We start from the raw sequence: 20,310 nt of genomic DNA, 5'->3' as shown, positions 1-20,310 counted from the left end.
TCTCTGTCTACTTGTGATCTCTCTCTCTCTCTTTCAAATAAATAAATAAAATCTTTTTAAAATAAATAAATATAAATTGTGTTTGTGGTGTTATCCTTTACTTAGGTACATGTACAAGAGCAAAGAGCTTATTCGAAGTAAGAGAGAGTGTATTCGAAAGTTGAAGGAGGAAATAAAAGTTCTGCAGCAAAAACTGGAAAGGTGAGTCATGACCCCTTTGTGCTTAGAAATGTGAAACAAAGATTAGAACGTTAAAACCAGATAATTTGCTTAAATTTAAAAATTAATTTGGATGTTAAGTATTAACCAGTGTGTTCAATAGAATAGCTAAGGAAAATTCTCTAAGCATGAAGCAGTCTGTACGAAGGGCCGGAGTATCCGTGGGTCAACAGTAGTCCCAAGGGCTGGTAGGACAGAGTCACACAGGTCAGTCCCCGGCAGTGTTCTGAGTTAATAGCCTTTACTTTTTCTACCCCCCTCGTTGTCATCCTCACACACACGAGAGAGGTAACCATCACGGTACTGCAGTCCCTCTGTCTCGGGAAGGCATTTTCTTAAGGATCTGGGAAAGCTAAAAACGAAAACAGTGCTGTTCTACCCGGAGCAGGTGCAAAATGACTCAAAGGGCTGACCGTTGTGACACAGACAAAGTCCTCCCTCTCGTGGAGGAATCTTTCCCTTTTTGTCAATTCGTTTCCCACTGACTGTTTCCTGCAATCACCCCATGACTTTCTAAGGAGGAATCAATGTAATTTCTTTCTAGTAAAGATCGATCCCATTGATTTAGCATTTAAGAAGGAAATCCCATATAACGTCAATGGCTTTTTCCCCCTTTATCCATTTCAGTGTTGCTGTGACCACCACCGCTCCTCTACCCACTCCATTGTGTGGGTCGTTTGTTTCTGTGAGAGACAGCACTTTCTCTACCAGCCCAAGGTAGACCCTGCTCCTATAGGTCCCTATCTCCAGCTTCCTGTCTCTCACGTGGGAAGAACTTGTCCAACGTGTTCAGTGATCAATTCTCTAGTTGTCTTATATAGACTTAAGCGAGGATTGATTCTTCAAATACCATCCTGGAAGGGATTTACAGGACTCTACTTGCGGCTATATTTTACTTTTAAGGTTTTAGTGGTGGCTTGTAAGATTGGAAAAATGTAATTGTTTTTATAGAACCAAATATACCTGATGTATTATAACTTAGAAAAACTCAATCTGCCAGTACCCAATAGGGTGTTCTGACTTTAAATTTTAAAATAGAGTATAGGAACATTTCCTATAGTATGATACTACTTTAAAAATAAATAAATAAAATGACTTTTAAGAGACACCTGGCTGGCTCAGCCAGTAGAGCATGTGACTCTTGATCTCAGGGTTGTAGGTTTGAGCCCCATGTTGAGTGTAGAGATTACTTAAAATAAAAGCTTTAAAATAAGTAAATAAATAAATAAAACAACTTTTTAAATCTCAAATAATTTTATTTGGGTAGTTTAAAAAAACTGCTTATCTAAGTGTGACCTGCTCCTGGGAAGATATACACAAACTGGTAGTGGTTACCAGTAGGTAGTGGAACCAAGATGGGAGTGGGTGACTTTTATGATCTGTTTTACACTCTTTTGTATTTGAGTTTTTGTACCAGGCAAATACATTATTTTTATCAGGAAACAAAGGTTCACCATTTCTTCCCTAGGATACCTTGATATAATAGAAAAATGAGATTTCTTGCATATAGTGTAGACATCTTTTTTAAAGTTACTTTTGCTCAGATTCTACTAACTGCATATAGATGCAGCCTTCTATGAAGCAGTGTGTCTAAAGGAATTGATTCAGTAGAACAGGACAATGATTATATCGGAAAATTGAAGCCAGGTTTTTTAGAGGAACATTTTTTCCTGAAGTTGCGTTACTAGTATTGTATGAAAGTGTTAAAGGGCTGGTTGTAAATGATGACATGCGATCTTATGGCCTATTGTGTCTGTGCAGCATTTCTAGTAAGAAATATTTGCTTTGGTCCAGGCCAGTCATGTGTAAATTAGTTCTTTCCACAAACCTGTATGCTTCTGAAGGCCATGTCTGTGGTATAGACTGGAGGTTCACAGCCTGTCCTATAGAAGTTCACTGGGGGTGGGGGAGACAGTGGGTGGTTAGGATGTGGAAGAAGACGTCATGGAGAAACTAGATCTCGAAAGGTAGGCAGTTTACTTAGATACACCGATAGTAGCTGAAGTAAAGACAAGAAAATACATCTAAGGAACAGTATGGTTTTCTAAGTTTCCTCTGAGTTGACGTATTTGACATCCTTTTCAGGGAAGGCCACCACTCTCTACAACAGCCAGCTGCTAATTCTACCTCTCCTTCAAATTAGTGAGGATGAAGTGTCTTTGCTCTCTACCCTCTAACATGTGGTTGACTTTGAACTGCATTGTACTTTATTTCCACTGGTATTCTCATTTCACAATGTCCTTTTTGATACGGACACAGTTTTCTTTCTTCCTAGTTCTGTACTTTTTTCTTTCTTTTCAAGTGCCTCCCTATCCCTTTGTAAGTGGAACCCCATAATTAGAGGATTCACCTGACCCAGCCAGTGAACTAGTACTATTTAAATGCTGTCCCCTCTAGTGAATTACAAAGTTCATTAAAGTTCATATTTTTACTGAGTCTCACATGTGCTGGTAATGACAGAATATTGGATAGTATTAAAATAATTTGTTAATTATTTTGGTTACATATTGAAGATATATATTATTTACTAATCCCAAAGAAATCTTCAGTAATTTGTGACTGGGCTAGGCTGTTGAATGAATGCATGAATAATAGGGTACTAATAAGGACCTTACAAAAGAAAGATTTGCCAGTTTTCTTCAACTCTATCCTTTGTGAACACCTACTTTTCATTTCCAACTTTCTCTCATTTTTCTTAATTTCCAAGTAGGGGTCTTAAGGGTAGCAAAAAATAGACCCTCGGGTACCTGTATACCAGCGTGATTTTCAGACTTGCGTACTGCTAATATATCTGTTTTCCTTTTAGAAATAGAATTTACTTTTTTTGCCAGAGCCTAGAATGTGACAAGCTATCAAGAGAGAGCTTAGACATCACTTCAATTAGGCACCCATTTGAAATGTTTTCTGCCAGATGTAAACCCGTGGACTTGCCAGTTTTTACTTTTGTAGAGAATTCTCGCCTTATGGACTGTTGGACGCATTGCCTACTGCACAGCCTTCGGGAGTAAGCCTGTGCGTGGGGTCCACGCGGTAGCAGAGGGTCTGTAAGTGAGCCGCAGGGTGCCAGACAGACTCGGCCAGTAGAGCGCCATTGTCTTTGCCTCCTAGGTACGTGAAGTATGGCTCAGGCCCAGCTCGGTTCCCGCTCCCTGACATGCTGAAATACGTTATTGAATTTGCGAGTACAAAACCGGCCTCAGAAAGCACCGCGTCTCAAAGTGATGCTCACACAATGTTACCGCTTTCATCAGCACACTGCCCGGTTTCTGACCTGGCGTCCGAGGAAAGGTAATGAGAGCAGAGGTTTAAAGTAGTGCATCTGGCGCAGGGCGGGGCGCCTGGCTGGCTTACTCGGGGGAGCATGCCCCTCTTGATCTCGGAGTTGGGAATTCAAGCCCCATGTTGGGTGTGGAAATGACTTAAAAATAAAATCTTCACAGCAAAAAAAAAGGTGGTACACATTGGGGTCTTTGTGTAATTTGAACTGTGCCCCATCTTCCCACCACAAAAGGTTCCCCCCATTAGAGAGCAAGGGCTATGAGTTCTTGGTCTTAAAGGAAAACGTTTACCGCCCACATAGGTCGGAGTGTTCCTGATTCCCACCAGGGCACTCACTTGTCTTGCCCACAGGATGGGTGGGATTATTTCAGAGGCTTCTTGAACTATCTGCAGTGGTGTTCGAGCCCCACCAAGTGTCCCTTGGTTTGAACCAGCTATAAGCTTGCTGCCACCCAGGGATTGCCCCCCATTCACACACCTGCTGAGAAGGATGCTCTACCAAGTCAACCTCAGGGAAAGATTTATTCCTGAGTAGACAATTAAAACATATTCAAGAACTGGCAAGACGTTGAAGAGGACAGCCAAGAGGGGCTTACTTGGCAAGGAACCGGGAAGCCAGGTCACATGAGCCCTCTGATTCTCTTCCAGTTCAGATCAGATTGGCTGTATGTGTCCTGTCTAATAAAATCACTAGAACCCACTGGGAAAGAGTCCGTGCTTCACGTATGTTGTTCCATGTATTTTATTCAGTCGTCTGCATCAGGGAGACTCTGTAGTGATGCCTCGATTCTGCCAGTCCCGTCCTGTCTTCTTTGAACTCTTCCTTCACATCCCTTCTTGGAAGTGATAAGAGCATAAATCATAGACTCAGATCTGGGTTTAAATCCCATAATTTACTAGCTGGGTGAGCTTGGGTAAGTTGTTTAGTTACCTAAACCTTAGGTTCGTAACTAGTGAACTAGGCATGATAATAGTATCTGCCTAAGAAGCAACTAGTGTTAAATAAGATGATGCATATAAACGCGTGGTTTGGCTCGGGTTTGGCTCGGCCCCTTTCTAGAGCAAATACGCACTACATTATAGCAGTACTTTTCCATACGGCAGTTAGCATTACAAAGTACACTGAGGCCAAGGCATATTTTGGAAATTATCATGTGAATGCGATTTTTATCTTTCTTCAGTTCAAGTAAAGAAAGCTCTTCTCCGGATGTTGAAGGTACCTTTTCTTCTGAAGATTCTCTGCCCAAGTCTAAGGCAATGAATAAGCCACTTGTATCTTCCCGGTCTTCCATGGAAATGCCGGCCCAGCCAGCTCCTCGGACCGTTACAGATGAGGAGATAAACTTTGTTAAGACCTGTCTTCAGAGGTGGAGGAGTGAGATTGAACAAGATATACAAGGTTGGCTCTTTTAAAGCTTGTTGGGCAATGACTCTTTCCCTTTCCGCCGGAAGTTAGGCATAGATGATGGAGAGGCACGACTCGGGAGTTGGGAGGCTTCTGGACTTTCAGTTCCTCCCATCATACAACTGTGGAAAGATCCCTCCTAGAAACCCTCCTCAAAATTTCTGGGAACTCTCCGGGACTCTTAGACACTCACAATCACCTTCAGCTGGAATTTTTCTAAACCTTCTGATTTCTTTTCCTGTAGCTTATGTGAACTCTGGCTTTAGCTGACCTGGACTTAAAATTTAGCTCTCGTAGATTTCCACGTTTATGAATCTTGTCTGTATGAAGCAGGTTTTCTTGGAGGCTGATGAGGCAGAGAGTGTTTGAGCAATGTACACGATGTAAGATAGAATTATTCAGCCTTCTGTTTTTTGTATTTTTAAATATTTTATTTATTTATTTGACAGACAGAGACCACAAGTAGGCAGAGAGGCGGGCAGAGAGAGAAGAGGAAGCAGGCACCCTGCTGAACAGAGAGCCCGATGCGGGGCTCCATCCCAGGACCCTGAGATCATGACCAGAGCTGAAGGCAGAGGCTTAACTCACTGAGCCAACCAGGCGCCCCTCAGCCTTCTGTTTTTAAAGGTCCTTTGGCCTCATTGTCCTGTTGCTCAGACTCTCCCTCCTTCCCTTTCTTTTATCTAGGGAGCTAAATAAATAAATTAAATAATCCGATCAGTCAAATTAAATCAAATCATCAAATCCAGATTTCTCCCATGTTCTCATCACAGAAATTTTGCCCTGCCTTTTGCTCTGCCTTCTCCTCTCAGGTCCCGTCTCAGGGACATTCATTTTACACCCAACCTGACCCACGAAGGTCTTTTTCTAAATGGAGATTATTTCTTTTGGAGGAAATTTTGGTGCCAATTATAAGAGATACTTTTTTAAACCGTTAATGGAATTAGGTTAAACTAAAAGTCTTCGTAACCTAAAGCACTAGCTGCTTGGAAGGCCTCCAGTCCTTTTTGGTTATGAAGTGAGGCTGAAATCGTCAGAACCCTGAGAAGCGGTTCTCTTTGCTTGACCGAAGCACCCCATGTGTCATGGAATGACGTCATTTTAACTAAGTATGTTTGTGTGTGTGTGTGTTTAACAGATTTAAAGAACTGTATTGCAAGCACTACCCAGACTATGGAGCAGATGTACTGTGACCCTCTCCTTCGGCAGGTAGGATGCTTATTGATGGGAAAGTAGTCAAGGCATGTCCTCATGTGCGGACATAGACTGGAAAGAGAAGTGAATAGTTTTCTCTGAGACTGAATGGGAACCTCCCAGAGTTAAAAGAATAAACTTAGGACAGAAATAGGTATTTTTCTGTTTATTTTTAGGCCAAAACAAGGATGTCTCGTCTACTAACAATAAAATTTAAGACATATTTGTTTTGATTCTGCCACCTGCTATTTTTTCATGCAGTAGAAAGGTTTGCTGTCAAGCATTAAGAATTTCTCATTAAGTGGTCCTTTAAGTCATGCAGTGGGGAAAATCCCCACCAGGGATGGTACCCACCCTTGCCAAAGTTTTGTCATCCGCGGCGATGCTTTGCTTAGCAGTATGCTTTCAGGCTTTGTTTCCCTGAAAACTCCAGAAGGGAATGTGGTTAAGGCAGAAATTCTTACTGTCCAAATACATTTTTGTTGGGCATACATCGTGCGCATGGAGGGGAAAAGATGCCGCCATCCTGAGCACAAGTGCCCACTGGCTTCCGTGTGCGTGGCAGGTAGTGGAGAACCCTGTCTGCTGCCAGGTCTTACGGAGGCACTGCAGGGACATGCCCTGTAAATCCTGGGTTTTCTCCATCTGCTCTTCTGTATCATTTCAGAAATGTCCCCACCAGAAAAACCTGTCAAGGTACTGATTGAATGCAGGTTGAACTTGATTCTCTGGCCGATTTGCCTTCTTATTGTCAGCACCTACTTGGCACCTAAAGCTTTGCTCTGTTTTCTCCATATTGAAAAAAATAAATGCTTTTCAATTGCTGAAACCAACAAGTATGGAGTTAAAAGGGTCCTCGCCCCAGATAGGTGGATGGATCATTGGGCAGAAGAAATGTAGGGACCATATGACTGGTTCGTGATGAAATGTGCCAGCTTGAAATTTGGTATAGACCAAGAGAGTGCAGTACATGTTTCCCAACCTGAGTGGTGAAGGTGATTTCTAAATTTAGATAAACTGAGTTTGGACTTGGGAGGATAAATTGGTCTGCGTTATCTTTGACTTTAGATCTGTGACCTTAGGAAATTAAAGAGTCATCGAGTAGGTCAGGAATTGAAGCATAATTGGTAGATTCCAGGACTGTGTTTCTGTTAGTTCACATTGAATCGTCAGGATGCTTCCCTTAGCCCCATACCAAGCACGTGTATAGTCAGTTTTCTTATTGGATGGTTGATGGTAAGTTTGGATATTAATGACCTAAAACATCCTTTACTTTGCTTCATCTGACTCTGGACTGTGTCTTCCGCCCCACAGGTGCCTTATCGCCTGCACGCTGTTCTCGTTCATGAAGGGCAAGCCAACGCTGGACACTATTGGGCCTATATCTATAATCAACCCCGACAAGTCTGGCTCAAGTACAATGACATCTCTGTTACTGAGTCTTCCTGGGAAGAACTTGAGAGAGATTCTTACGGGGGCCTGAGGAACGTTAGTGCCTACTGTCTCATGTACATAAACGACCAGCTACCTCACTTCAGTGCAGGTAAAAATAGCCTGGTAGAAGCCCTCCTCACAGAAGGGAATGCTCTTATAGTTTTGTTTTTGGTTTTTTAGATTTTTTTTATTTATTTGACAGAGAGAGATCACAAGTAGGCAGAGAGGCAGGCAGAGAGAGAGAGGAAGAAGCAGTCTCCCCGCCGAGCAGAGAGCCTTATGCGGGACTTGATCCCAGGACCCTGAGATCATGACCTGAGCCGAAGGCAGAGGCTTAACCCACTGAGCCACCCAGGCACCTGCTCTTACAGTTTTAAAGAAAAAATTTAGACTGTGGGGCACCTGGGTGGCTCAGTGGGTTGAGCCTCTGCCTTCGGCTCAGGTCATGATCCCAGGGTCCTGGGATCAAGCCCCGCATCAGGCTCTCTGCTTGGTGGGGAGCCTGCTTCTCCCTCTCTCTCTCTGCCTGCCTCTCTGCCTACTTGTGATCTCTTTCTCTGTCATATAAATAAATAAAATCTTAAAAAATTTAAACTAGAATTTACTATAAAATAATAATGTATTTTAAAAATACAGTATAAAAGAGAATTTAAAAAAATAAGTTTGCATTCCTACTCCCCCATCTTGGACTTGGCATGTGTTCATTCTTAGGTTTCTTAGGGAGTATTCAGGAAATGTTCTGGGTAGATGCTAGATTTTATTTACTGATATGTGTCCTTGCCCCATTTTTCCCCCCAAATGGGATATTTTACTCTGCTATCCTACATCTTTTTCATGTGTATTAGCAATCTCTATATTTTTATAAATAGAACCGGCTCCTTCTTTTTAACAGCTGCATCGTAATTCCATTGCATGGAATATGTATGTAATTTATTAAGCCAGCTTCCCATTGATAGACTTTTATGTTGGCGCAAGTTATTTTTCCCCCCTTTTTTAGTGAAATCCTTGTGCATAGGTTTTTTTTTTTTTTTTTTAAAGATTTTATTTATTTATCAGAGAGAGAGAAGGGGAGAGAGCGAGCACAGGCAGACAGAATGGCAGGCAGAGGCAGAGGGAGAAGCAGGCTCCCCGCCGAGCAAGGAGCCCGATGTGGGACTCGATCCCAGGATGCTGGGATCATGACCTGAGCCGAAGGCAGCTGCTTAACCAACTGAGCCACCCAGGCGTCCCTGTGCATAGGTTTTTGCATTCTTTGAGAATAGCTAAATTTTACGAGTGGCTTTGCCTGAACAATTTCATCCTTCTCATAATACTACTAATTCTCAGAGCAATTATCATTAGCATTTATATTGGAACTTTTCCTCTTTACTACAGGCTTTCAAATTTTATTTCTCTAATAACTTACAACCCTAAAAGACAGGGTGGGAATTTTTATTACCTACTATGTGCCGGCTGACGTGTTCCACGCGTTCACAGTCCTACAGCCAGGGAATGAATGGCAAACCCAAGATCCAGAGCGGGTTCTGACTCCAGATTCTATGTTGTCATACATTTACCTTGTTCTCTCTTCTTTTCATGTTTTCTGGGAAAGGTCTGGTGTCCAGCATTTCACATCTGAGATCCTGGAAGGCTTTTTCTTATCTATTCAAACTGTCCTGGGCTGAATAAGTACGGAAACACAGAAGGCATTTGGTCCAGGCAGTGCATTGTGTTTCTGATCTGCTGGTGTGGCTGGGGGACAGGGGATAGACAGAATGACCACTTAGCAGTAACTGAGCCTCCTAATTGCATCTTTGCAGCTCCAGAGCAGGGACAGCTGCCTGTGGGAGTTGTACAAATGACCAGACTATTGTTGGTAGTCGATAGGAGCCTTGCTACTACACGTATGCCTCATTTTTGCACTATAGAAACAGATAAATGGAAACTATCATTTGCTTAATGGAAAGACTAATTATAGGCACCCAGGAAATGGATGGCTTTTTCTACTGTAGTCTTCTTGTCTTGATTTAGTCATAGGCTTAGAATTAAAATTTAGGGGCACCTGCCTGGCTCAGTCGGGAGAGCATGCGACTCTTGATCTCAGGGTTGTGAGTTCAAGCCCCACGTTTGGTGTAGAGATAACAGAAATAAAATCTTAAAAAAAAAAAAAAATGAGATTCCACATGTCCGTGATATTCTTGCCATTTTTCATCCAGGCTCTTAATTATCCGCCAGGAATTATTTACCATCTAACTGTTGTATCACATTGCTTTCTGGTAGCACTCACTTGTGGGGGAACTGGAGGCAATATAAATGTCTTGGAATTCATCTCTAACCATCTGGGGATGGACATTCTTATCAGTAACAGTTGTAGTGGTTACATTGATAGAACTGTTCAGCTTGAAATTTCCGGATCTAATGATTTTTTTGTATTTCCAAATGTTCTGTCCGTTCTTGCTATCTTGCCAGTGGTTGGCCTCTATTCCGAATCCCTGCTTTCTGTTAATCAATTGTTGATTGATTGATTCATTCATTCCTTCAATAGGTATTCCTACTTGCTAATCTGCCAGGCACTGTTACTGGTGTGGTGTGACTGTTGGCTTTATGTTGTCCCTGCTTCTGACGGATTATGTATGTGCGTATTTTTCACATGGAGTAAGAAAAAGGACAAAGCGTCTTACTTCCTTCTTTCTAGAGAGGACCTTCTGATTCCTTGTGACCTTTTGCTGGATGGCGCTGCCTTTCAACTCTGTCTCTGTTCTTGTCTCAGAGGCAGCCCCGAGCGAATCGGATCAGATGTTAGGAGAAGTGGATGCGCTGTCTGTTGAACTGAAGCATTACATCCAGGAGGATAACTGGAGGTTTGAGCAGGAAGTCGAGGAGTGGGAAGAAGAGCAGTCTTGCAAAATCCCTCAAATGGAATCCTCCAGCAGCTCAGCATCACAGGATTTCTCTCCATCCCCAGGTGCAGAGGTCGGAGGTGGGGGGCAGGGGGTCTCTGCGAGCCTGTGGTCTGGTAGGCTCCACCCTGCCCTTCCTGAGCCCAGCTCTGGGGCTTCAGCCCAGGGAGGGCCTGCCACAGTCTGCACGATGTCTAGTTCAGGCATAGCTGGTGTTGCATGACCTGCAGAGGAACTTATGGCTTCAGGATGTCCTTTCTGAGGAGCAGACATGTATCAGCAAAACGAGCTCCCTGTATTTTCCCTTGGTTAGTTTTCAGGGTTTCCCAGGCTGTAGGAGAAGCTGTGATAGGATGAATAAGTAGACTCTGTGAAAACTCTTCTCTAAAGATAATCTTCCTAACAAAGGCTGTTTGTGGGAAGGCTTCACTGACCTAAAACAACAGGACAGTCAGGAGCCCGTTAAACTTTCCGGAACCATCACTGCATCCTTGATAAAGTGGACGTGTCTTTGACTCACTCATTTCTGGAGAACGTCTGCCCTGGATTCTGTTTTAAAAGTTCTTTAGAAGGGCTGTAGATGAAGCTTTGTGTCTGTCTTGCTTGCCTTTTACAGTGTTCTAGAGGTTGTTTATCATCAGACACTAACCCCTCTGTCCTGTTCCTTATTAGAGCCTTCGGCAGCCTCCTTGCACGGAGCCCGCTGCTTGGCGTCGGAGCACGCGGTGATTGTCAAGGAGCAGACGGCGCAGGCCATTGCCAACACCGCGCAGGCCTATGAGAGGAGCGGCGTCGAGGCGGCACTGAATGAGGTGACCGGCGGGCCACCCCCATGCGGGTGGGCAGGAGGGGTGGGCTCGCAGCAGAGACCCCCAGTCTCTCACGTTTCCGTTACTCTGTGTCTCAGCTGCATTTAACCGGTCGCTCTTTCTTTCTCCTGTTTTTTCTTACTCTCTCTCTCCATTCTACTGCCACAGCTTAAGGAAGCTGAACCCAAGAAGCCCATGCCCCCGGAAACAACCCTTGCAGAGCAGTCAGAGCAGCCCCCAAAGGCGAAGGACGCAGAGTCTGCCGCCCCTCCTAGTTCTGAGGCGTCTGAAGTCGAGATCCCCAGTGTGGGGAGGATTCTGGTTAGAGCTGATGCAGATGGATATGATGAGGAGGTACAGAGACGAGTGCAGGACTCCGCCGTCTCTCCAGCCTTCTTTCCTTCCCACCTGACCCCATATGCTTGGCCAAGGTGTCTGGCAATAGTTAATATGGGAACAAATAATGAATAGGAGGGCCCGCCTGGTTTTGACCTCAGCTACGTCTTGTAAAAGCTCGCATGGTTCCCAGCGGATGCTGCCCCTGGTATCTGTCTGCCCAGGCGTATACTGATGGAGGCACTGCAGGTGCTAGGTGGCTCAGAAACGTAGCACTTGGTTCCTTTCTTGGTATTATGAGGGGAAAAAAATGCCTTTTAAATTAGGAACCTCTGACTTTGGTAATATTAGTCCATTGTTTTTTCTCCAAATCTAAAATTCCCAGTTGTCTAGTGGGCCAAACAAATGAAAAGTTGCTTTTAATCCTAAAGCTGAAGTTGCTTTTAATCCTAAAACTTTCAGAAGAAGCTGTGGGATCCCAAGTTACTTACGGTTGGTCTCCTTTACGCTGGCACTGCATGAGACAGTCGTGAATCCTGTCCCGCAGGGTTCTGTTTCTTCCTGTGGGATTTTTTCTCCAGATCATTGAAAGGTTTTGACTTTATGAAGTCGTATTTGTATACCACCCAATTTCCAGACTGTTTTAAAAGTACCGATCATTTTAATAAAACTCTGAAATAATTGTGTCCTAGGCAAGACAGCCAAATTACAGAACCCTGTTGCCTTTCTCACGGGGAACACTTCCTGGGAGAGCGATCATTTAACTTGATTCTTTAGCAGTGCCGTTTGTAAATATTCTCCGATGTCCCTCTTTATTTATCTGCTTACATTAGCGTTTGTAGGAATAGCTCTTCCCGGGCAGGGTCTGGCCGTGGTGCACAGGGACAGGGCTGTGGGGGGGTTGTGGGCACAGGTATGTGAGTCTGGGCTGGCGGCAGGTGCTGGTCCCGGGCTCACAGCCACTCTTCCCTTCAGCAGCCTGCCTGCCTTTCTTCCATTCAGTCTTCTCTTGAACTTTTTTCTCTCCTTTTTCTCTCTGTGTTTTGTGCCTTCTTGTGGTAGGTGATGCTGAGCCCCGCCATGCAAGGGGTCATCCTGGCCATAGCTAAAGCCCGTCAGACCTTTGACCGAGATGGGTCTGAAGCAGGGCTTATTAAGGTATCTCTTTTTAAAAATCTAATCCTTATACCACAAGTATCATTATAACAGGGACTTAATTTTATTAGATGGTAAGAAAAAAATGAGATGAAGAATGTTGTCCCTTAAAGTAACACCCAAAACTCTGTTGCCTGCCACCTAAGGGACAGGCCCTCTCATGGTACTGATAGCGCCTCCCCTCGATGCTAGCGCAGCGTTGGTGAGTTGTGCTGAACTAAGTTAGGCCCCACCTAGAGAGCTTGCTGTTGTCCTTAGGAAATATCTATTAATAAAACTGGGAAGGAGACATTGTCTTTATGGTTTGGGAGCCATAATACAAGAAAGTAGGCCATGCTTTTTAAGGCACCTCAATAAAATTTAAGGTGCTTGAATAAATTGCATTTATGTGCATTTTAAAAATTCCAGTCCTCAGGACTCAAGGATACTAATTAAAACTAAATATTTGTTTTTCTTAGAGCCTTATGAGAAAAACGAATTTCTCCCAAGTGTAGTACATCGTTGGCACCACAGGAGTTCTGTCCCTCATGGAATGTAAACAGCTTACAGATTCCGTGGTTGCCTCCGTGATTCCCCAATATGAGTTTCTTGGAAGTCTCCTTGGAGTTATGAGAACCTCTGTAGCACACAGGCATCTGGTTCTATGAGCAGAAGCCCTGAACATGCCCTGTTCTGATCACCAGTCTTGCCCTTCCCAGGCATTCCATGAAGAATACTCCAGGCTCTACCAGCTTGCCAAAGAGACGCCCACTGCTCACAGCGACCCTCGGCTCCAGCACGTGCTGGTCTACTTTTTCCAAAATGAAGCGCCCAAAAGAGTAGTAGAACGGACCCTCCTGGAGCAGTTTGCAGATAAGAATCTTAGCTACGATGAAAGGTGAGACACATCACCCACCGCTTCTGGGTTGGGCCCAGTGACCGGCTCTGACAGGGAGGTGGCGCCCTGCCCTGCTCACGGCCTCTGACCCTTGTGCCACACAGATCCATCAGCATCATGAAGGTGGCGCAAGCTAAACTGAAGGAGATTGGTCCCGATGACATGAATATGGAAGAGTACAAGGTGAAGTCTTTTCTTTAAGTCTGCAAAACAAAAACATGAATTCTTGAGGCCAGACTAACAATTTCACGTCATCACAGACTGCCTTGCCCCCACAACCCCCCAAAAAACAACTGGGTGAGAAGAGGTAAATGATGTTTTCTGACCCTCAGAATAACCGGTTTCTTTGTCCATTCTTCCGTTAGAATAAATTAACCCTTTATTTCCTTTTAATACCTACTTTAGCCTTGGATCTAGGAAATCAAATTCTTGATTTGTGGTTTTGGTTTGTTTTAAAATAATATCTTCTGAATAATTCTATATTTGAAGTGAAATTTCCATGCATTAAAATGTGTGGAAAAATACAAATTTCCCAATAAAGCCTTGTGTTACAAGTAACACAGTGCTCTGTGACACCTCGGGGTACCCCAGTACCTGCCAAGCTGAGGGCTATTGTAGGCGATTGGAACAGCCTTGTCCATCTGAGTTCCCTGCATGCACGTGTTCTTGTGAAACCGTGACAGGCATCTGTTCAGACCAGAGCTGCAGGACTTTGACAGGGTTACTGGAAATTAAGATGATATATTCTAAAGCTCACGTGAAGTAAACATTTCTGTTTCTCAGAGGAAGTAACAGGTCCCTGAAAATGAAGGTCAGCGGTGGGCTTACATCGTGAATGGTCAATACATCATTATCGAAAAGCTTTCGTGTTTGTGGTTTTCGTGCTCAATAAGCATTTGTATGGCACGTAACACTGACCACAGTGGCAAGTGAGGGAATCGTTTATGGTGACCATAGTTGCTAATGGCATTCATTCCTTTTCAGAAGTGGCATGAAGATTATAGTTTATTTCGAAAGGTGTCTGTGTATCTCCTCACAGGCCTGGAACTCTACCAAAAAGGAAAGTATGTGGGCCTTTTACGTCTCTTGGATTATTGGTCAGGGCGCTGTTAACAGATCCCCAGCTGGGAGTACTGAGAACCATAGCCGTACCTCCCCTCCCTTGCCTCATGCACCAGGGCACCTCTCCTTTTCCCGCTGTTTCACTAAGCATCACACGTGGTTTTTCATCCTTCACGTAGTGATGGATATGGTGGTAAAGATTTGTGTTACTTGTGTTACAAGTAATGGCCAGATTTTCCTTTTGAATAATGAAGATGAACCCAGAAAATGAATTTTAGAGTCACAATGGACCTTAGTAAACATGCAGTCCCCTTCTTTAGAGTTGAGGAAAACGGAAGTGCAGGAAGTTTCATGAAGCACTTTGACCAGTTTGCAGAAGAGCCGAGAGTGGCCGCCATCTTTGGCTCTCAGGCTTTTCCCAGCGTACCGCGCTGCCTCTGTCCTTGGGGGCTTCCATTAACGGCCACCTTGTAAATATTTGCCCTTGGGGGGACAGAGAAGTCAAAGCCCTCAATTGATCTGCCGTTTTCTCAGGTACCAAGAGGCGCTCTCCTACCTGGTCTATGCATATCAGAGCAACGCCACTCTCCTGATGAAGGGGCCTCGCCGCGGGGTGAAGGAGTCAGTCATCGCTTTATACCGAAGAAAATGCCTTCTGGTATGTATTGTCGGTAGAACCTGACAATTTTTTTTTTTTTAGGATTTTATTTCTTTACCTGACAGAGAGATAGAGATCACAAGCAGGCAAAGCAGCAGGCAGAGAGAAGGGGGGGAAGCAGGCCCCCAGCTGAGCAGAGAGCCTGATGTGGGGCTCGATCCCAGGACCCTGAGATCATGACCTGAGCTGAAGGCAGAAGCTCAACCCACTGAGCCACCCAGGCGCCCCGCGATTTGTGTTAGTTTATTGTCTTCACCTCTGTTCCTTGAAGCCACAAAGAAATACAACTTAAAAAATAGAATAATCTTCAATAACTTTTAGATTTTTCTAAACTCTTCAGAGTAGTTGTACATTGAAACAGATGATTTTAAGTTACTTAAATGAATATCAGTCTTCTTCGACCCCTGGTTGAAGTTAGGGTGAGAATCAGTTTGTGTTTTACTTTTCCTGGGCCCTTCTCGGACATCTGCAATACGGTGTGTATCATCACATCGCTGCTCTACCGCATCGTGAGCTCGTTGAGCACAGACCCTGTTCTTTGGCTGTTTTCTCTGTAGCTGGCACATCGTAAGCGTGCAACGGATATGTGTTGAAGGAATGCAGTGTTTTTTCTGTGTTCTATGCAGTGTTCCCTGCTAAGCTATTAGATGAGAATTTTAGTAGCTCCTGAGATATTTCGTTGTTTTTTTAAATGGTATAAACCCTAAGAACTGGTTCTGCTGTTCTGTTACTATCACTATCGCACAGCACTGGAGGTCTGGCCTGGCCTCACTTGCATTTGGCAGTCACGGGGAATGGCAGACCCATATTCTGTCAGTCTAGCAGATGGGTTATACATGTGCTGGTCCTTCAGAGAACTACAGCGCACTGGCTGGCCCTTAGCCTGTGAGCTGCCCTGGGCCTCCCTGCCGCCTGGCAGGATTGCCTGTCCTGGGAAGAGTGCAGCCAGCATTTCTGCCCCTGCCTTGCTACTACCAAATGGAGGAGGTTAAGTCATGACATTCATTCATCTCAAGGGCTTCCTTTTCTGACGTGTATGTTGAGTTCTGTATCAGTTCTAGGGCGTGGCAGGACATTTCGAAGCTGGAAAAAGGGCCTGGTAGATTTGATGGATCTGAACTTTATTATGCTTTAAATCCCCAAGTACAGATTATGTCCGGAATGTCCTGCTCATCTTCTGCTGGTCAGTGGTAATAGTGATTGAGGTTCTTCCCATCACTGGCTCACAATCCCCAGTGTGCCTGTGAGTCTCTCGGACCAGAGGCTGGGGAGGGGCCTGGGCACCAGCGTGTGCTCTGCAGGTGTTTCCGAGCTCAGTGGAGATTGGCAGCTATTGAATAAAGCCTTATAGTAGAAGCAAGTGGTAGGCGAGACCTTGACTTGGAAGTTTGGGTAAGTGGGTCACGAACTTTGCTGCATTAGAATCACCTCGGGAGCTTTTTTAAAAAATCCCAGTGTCCTGGTCACCTGCTCGCCAATCAAATCAGCATGTCTGGGGTGGGGCGTCCGTAGTCTGTGGCGATTCCCAGGCAGTATGCAGTAAAGTTTGGGAACCACTTGTTTAGGCTCTTCTAAAATAGGTATTTATCTTTTTCAGAATGTTTTTCCCCCCACTCTGCTTTTTCCCTGTAGGAGCTGAACGCCAAAGCAGCTTCTCTCTTTGAAACAAACGACGACCATTCTGTAACGGAGGGCATTAATGTGATGAATGAGTTGATCATTCCCTGCATTCACCTTATCATTAATAACGACATCTCCAAGGATGACCTACATGCCATCGAGGTCATGAGAAACCACTGGTGCTCTTACCTCGGGCAAGACATCGCTGGTAGGTTATGGTTGGCACTTGTGATGATTTATGTGGCTCTTCAGACTTTTAGAAATTACAGTGTTTTCACTCTGGCACTGGTTCTCAAACCTTTTTGAAGGCTTATTGATATGTGTCAGTGAGTTAAGAGTGGCTCTGCTCTACTGAAACAAGGGGTAGGATCTTGGACCTCAGTCCCTCTCAGCTTCTCCTTACCTCCCCCTTGGCTGCTGAAACACCCCCATAGACAGTCTGCAAGCCTGTTTGATAAAATGATTCCTCTTCGGGGATGTCACACCTTCTGCCAGAATCGAAACTCTGTAGCTTAGAAATCAAAATCTATTTATGTAACTTGATGACTTGGTGGGGCCATAACTAAATTTTCCAGTGACTTGAAGTTGCAAGACAGAGCGTGGTTACTAATTACGAAGCCCTCAAGGTTCATAAAATGAGAAATGGAATGGCCTAGCTTGTTCAAAGCATTTTGGAGAGGGAGCCTAAAACTAGTCATGTTTAGGTGAGTTCTGGTAGCCTTAGAAAGTTGGTCTGTGTTCTAATATGAAGCCTCTTTGTCCGTTCCTCATTGACGTAACGATATTGTATTGACTTCTTGAGTATTCATGTTTATAATATTGAGTGGAAAATTCTATGATTAGTAGTTAGGAATTTCTATTTAATGTCTTCAGTTTTCCTTTAGACTCTCTGTGACACGTAGCTTTACTTACAGCGCCATGCGTATGCACCTGTGTTTTAATCATTGAAAGGAGATGACATCATTATATTTATGGCATAGAGTATCTTATCCACTTTCTCAAGTTTTAAAAGGATGGATTAGAAGGCCTGTCAGTGAAATGAATATTTAGTGTTTTCCTGCTACACATCACATGGTTTAAAGCAGTGACCTAACGCTTTGGTATATCTGGCAAGTAGTCTTTACTCCTGGTTTGAAGTGAAGGAATCATTTGTTGTTAGCTGGCCAGCATGATGCTTTGACCTTTGAGGCTGGGGAATGAATGGGCTCTAGGGAAGACCTTCTGGCTGCAGACTTAGCTGTTTTTTACTCAGAGACCTGCTTCGCTGTGTACATAACGATCCCTTTTCCCTCCACAGAAAATCTACAGCTGTGCTTAGGAGAGTTTCTACCCAGGCTTCTGGATCCTTCTGCAGAAATCATTGTTTTGAAGGAGCCTCCGACCATTCGACCCAATTCTCCCTATGACCTTTGTAGCCGATTTGCAGCTGTCATGGAGTCAATTCAGGGGGTTTCAACTGTAACAGTGAAATAAGCCCCCTCGGGGTCAAGACCCAGTTTGGTTTGCGGCGGCCTGTTGCACAGAAGTCTGTTGTCACAGTGTTTCCCCTGGGGGAGGGATTAAGCGGGAAAATAAGATTCAGATCCAGACCCCAGCCATGCTCTGCGTGTAAAGAAGGATTGAAAATAAAATTGCACTTTTTAGGTAAAGAATCAGAAAAGCAATTTCACTAAAAAAACACAAGAACCGTTGTATATTAAGGTATTGAATTATGTCAGAAGACCTGAAATGCCTCCTGAGCCTGCAAGCGTGCTTGGGCTTCGGTAAGCCTCTTGCCACTTTTAAAATTATCCCGAGGCATAAATATTTTTGACAGTGGAATAGAAGGGTGATCGTCAGAACCTGAACCCGATGAACAGCTACTAGTTATTTTATCAAACACAGGTGACATCTGAAAGTTCTTAACGGCAAGAGATGAGAAGTCTCTGCCTGTCTCTTGACAGGAGATGGCAGTGGGTTGCTGATGAACTGCCAGCCTCACATGTGGGTAGAAACACAGGGGCGCGTGGCAGCAGGATGCTGCAAAGTCAAAAGAAAGCTGCCTTTCCCCTCCTCTCTCTCTCTCTTATTTTATATTTCTCAATAAACCAGAAAACCTCACACTCAGTCCCGAGTGAAAGAAAGCAAAGCACTAAGGACAGTAGACGCAACGGCGTGGTGAAACGTGATCGAGACAGGAGAGCGCTGTGAGCGTTGGTCCCCATTTCAGTGAAATCTCCTAGTGTCCAAAAATTGTCAACAACAGATGTCTAAGGCTGCTGCTGGCCCGAAAGAACATTTGGATGCCCCTCCCCCTCCCCCACCCCCGTTTTTGCTTTGAAAAGATAAGGGCTGTGGGTTTGTAAAAAGAAAAAAAAAGTATCTATATATATGTATATGTAGAGAGAAAACTATCCCCAACTGACCATTTTTAAAAGGCTCCAGATTGGATATTGTGTTTTAACCAAATTTTAACATGAATGAGGGAAGAGCTTGTAGGAAGAACACTTGATACAACTATGCAGATTTTATAAATGTGCAATAAAAGTATTTGTTGTACCTTTGGTGTGTGCTATGGCCTTCATTTAAACATACTTCCGGAACTAGGCGGACTCCGTAAGCATTTTAAAGAAGTTTTACTTCTTTAGAAGAGAAAAGCAGAGGAAAGTGTTCAGAATCTTGATGGGGGAGAGTGACTCTTGGGCAGCACCTAGTGGTGGCTGGTGTCTTCCCTCCCATTTGCCAGTTGCAATGCTTGTAAGTCTGTCTACTGTTTAATTTATAGAATTTTTTTTTTTTTAGATTTCATCTATTTATTTGACACAGAGAAAACTTAAGCAGGGGGAGCAGCAGGCAGAGGGAGAGGGAGAAGCAGGCTCCCCGCTGAGCAGGGAGCCAGATGTGGGGCTCCATCCCAGGACCCTGAGATCATGACCTGAGCTAGAGGCAGACACTCAACCACTCAACCGACTGAGCCACACAGACGCCCCTGTAATTTGTAGAATTTAGGAGGGAAAAAAGTTATTCTCTTAAGGTGGACTTTCTTACATTTTGACTAATTTGTGGTGGGCCATCTTTTACAGAATTTCAGAAGTGCTTTTGCGTTTCAGAGCTCACTGCAGAGATAATTGTCTCATGGGAAATTGATCAGTTTTCTTACTTTTGATTTGCAACCACCATTTGCTGTTCCTTTTCTCATCTCTGTCATGACTGAGTGCTGTGCACAGTGAAATTGTTTGGCTTCATATAGGAGTCCTGCGATGCTGGTGGGGACTGGTTTGTCCAAGGTCCTAGATGTTTTAAGGAGCAGAGCCAGGATGCTAAGTCTTGGTAGTTTGCGTTCATGGCCTTTTAACAACTGCTCAGCTGCTCTCAGTAGTCAGGAAGAATATTTTGCTCGGGTG

The 20,310-nt window shown here is 44.1% G+C and overlaps 1 protein-coding gene across 11 annotated transcripts in view; it reads left to right on the top strand.

The window, feature by feature from the left end:
• Window positions 1-19,465, top strand: part of USP28 (ubiquitin specific peptidase 28) — a 56,884-nt gene extending 37,419 nt beyond the window's left edge. For 3 of the 11 annotated variants that reach the window (XM_082682600.1, XM_082682597.1, XM_082682607.1), the window contains 16 exons: window positions 106-201; window positions 847-936; window positions 3,328-3,507; window positions 4,680-4,897; window positions 6,042-6,112; window positions 7,412-7,640; window positions 10,281-10,475; window positions 11,083-11,222; window positions 11,388-11,573; window positions 12,618-12,713; window positions 13,409-13,587; window positions 13,692-13,770; window positions 14,572-14,651; window positions 15,184-15,307; window positions 16,940-17,135; window positions 18,225-19,465. In XM_082682600.1, coding sequence (XP_082538726.1) covers window positions 106-201; window positions 847-936; window positions 3,328-3,507; window positions 4,680-4,897; window positions 6,042-6,112; window positions 7,412-7,640; window positions 10,281-10,475; window positions 11,083-11,222; window positions 11,388-11,573; window positions 12,618-12,713; window positions 13,409-13,587; window positions 13,692-13,770; window positions 14,572-14,651; window positions 15,184-15,307; window positions 16,940-17,135; window positions 18,225-18,400 — 2,335 coding nt within the window. In that variant the 3' untranslated portion in view covers window positions 18,401-19,465. The remainder of the gene's footprint in view (window positions 1-105; window positions 202-846; window positions 937-3,327; window positions 3,508-4,679; window positions 4,898-6,041; window positions 6,113-7,411; window positions 7,641-10,280; window positions 10,476-11,082; window positions 11,223-11,387; window positions 11,574-12,617; window positions 12,714-13,408; window positions 13,588-13,691; window positions 13,771-14,571; window positions 14,652-15,183; window positions 15,308-16,939; window positions 17,136-18,224) is intronic. The other 8 variants (XM_082682602.1, XM_082682601.1, XM_082682598.1 and 5 more) reach the window with 3 other exon arrangements.
• The last annotated feature ends 845 nt before the right edge of the window (window positions 19,466-20,310 follow it).

The sequence above is a fragment of the Mustela nivalis genome (assembly GCF_964662115.1).
Source record: "Mustela nivalis genome assembly, chromosome: 9".
Lineage (NCBI taxonomy): Eukaryota > Metazoa > Chordata > Mammalia > Carnivora > Mustelidae > Mustela > Mustela nivalis.
This window is presented reverse-complemented; position numbering and strand designations above follow the sequence as displayed.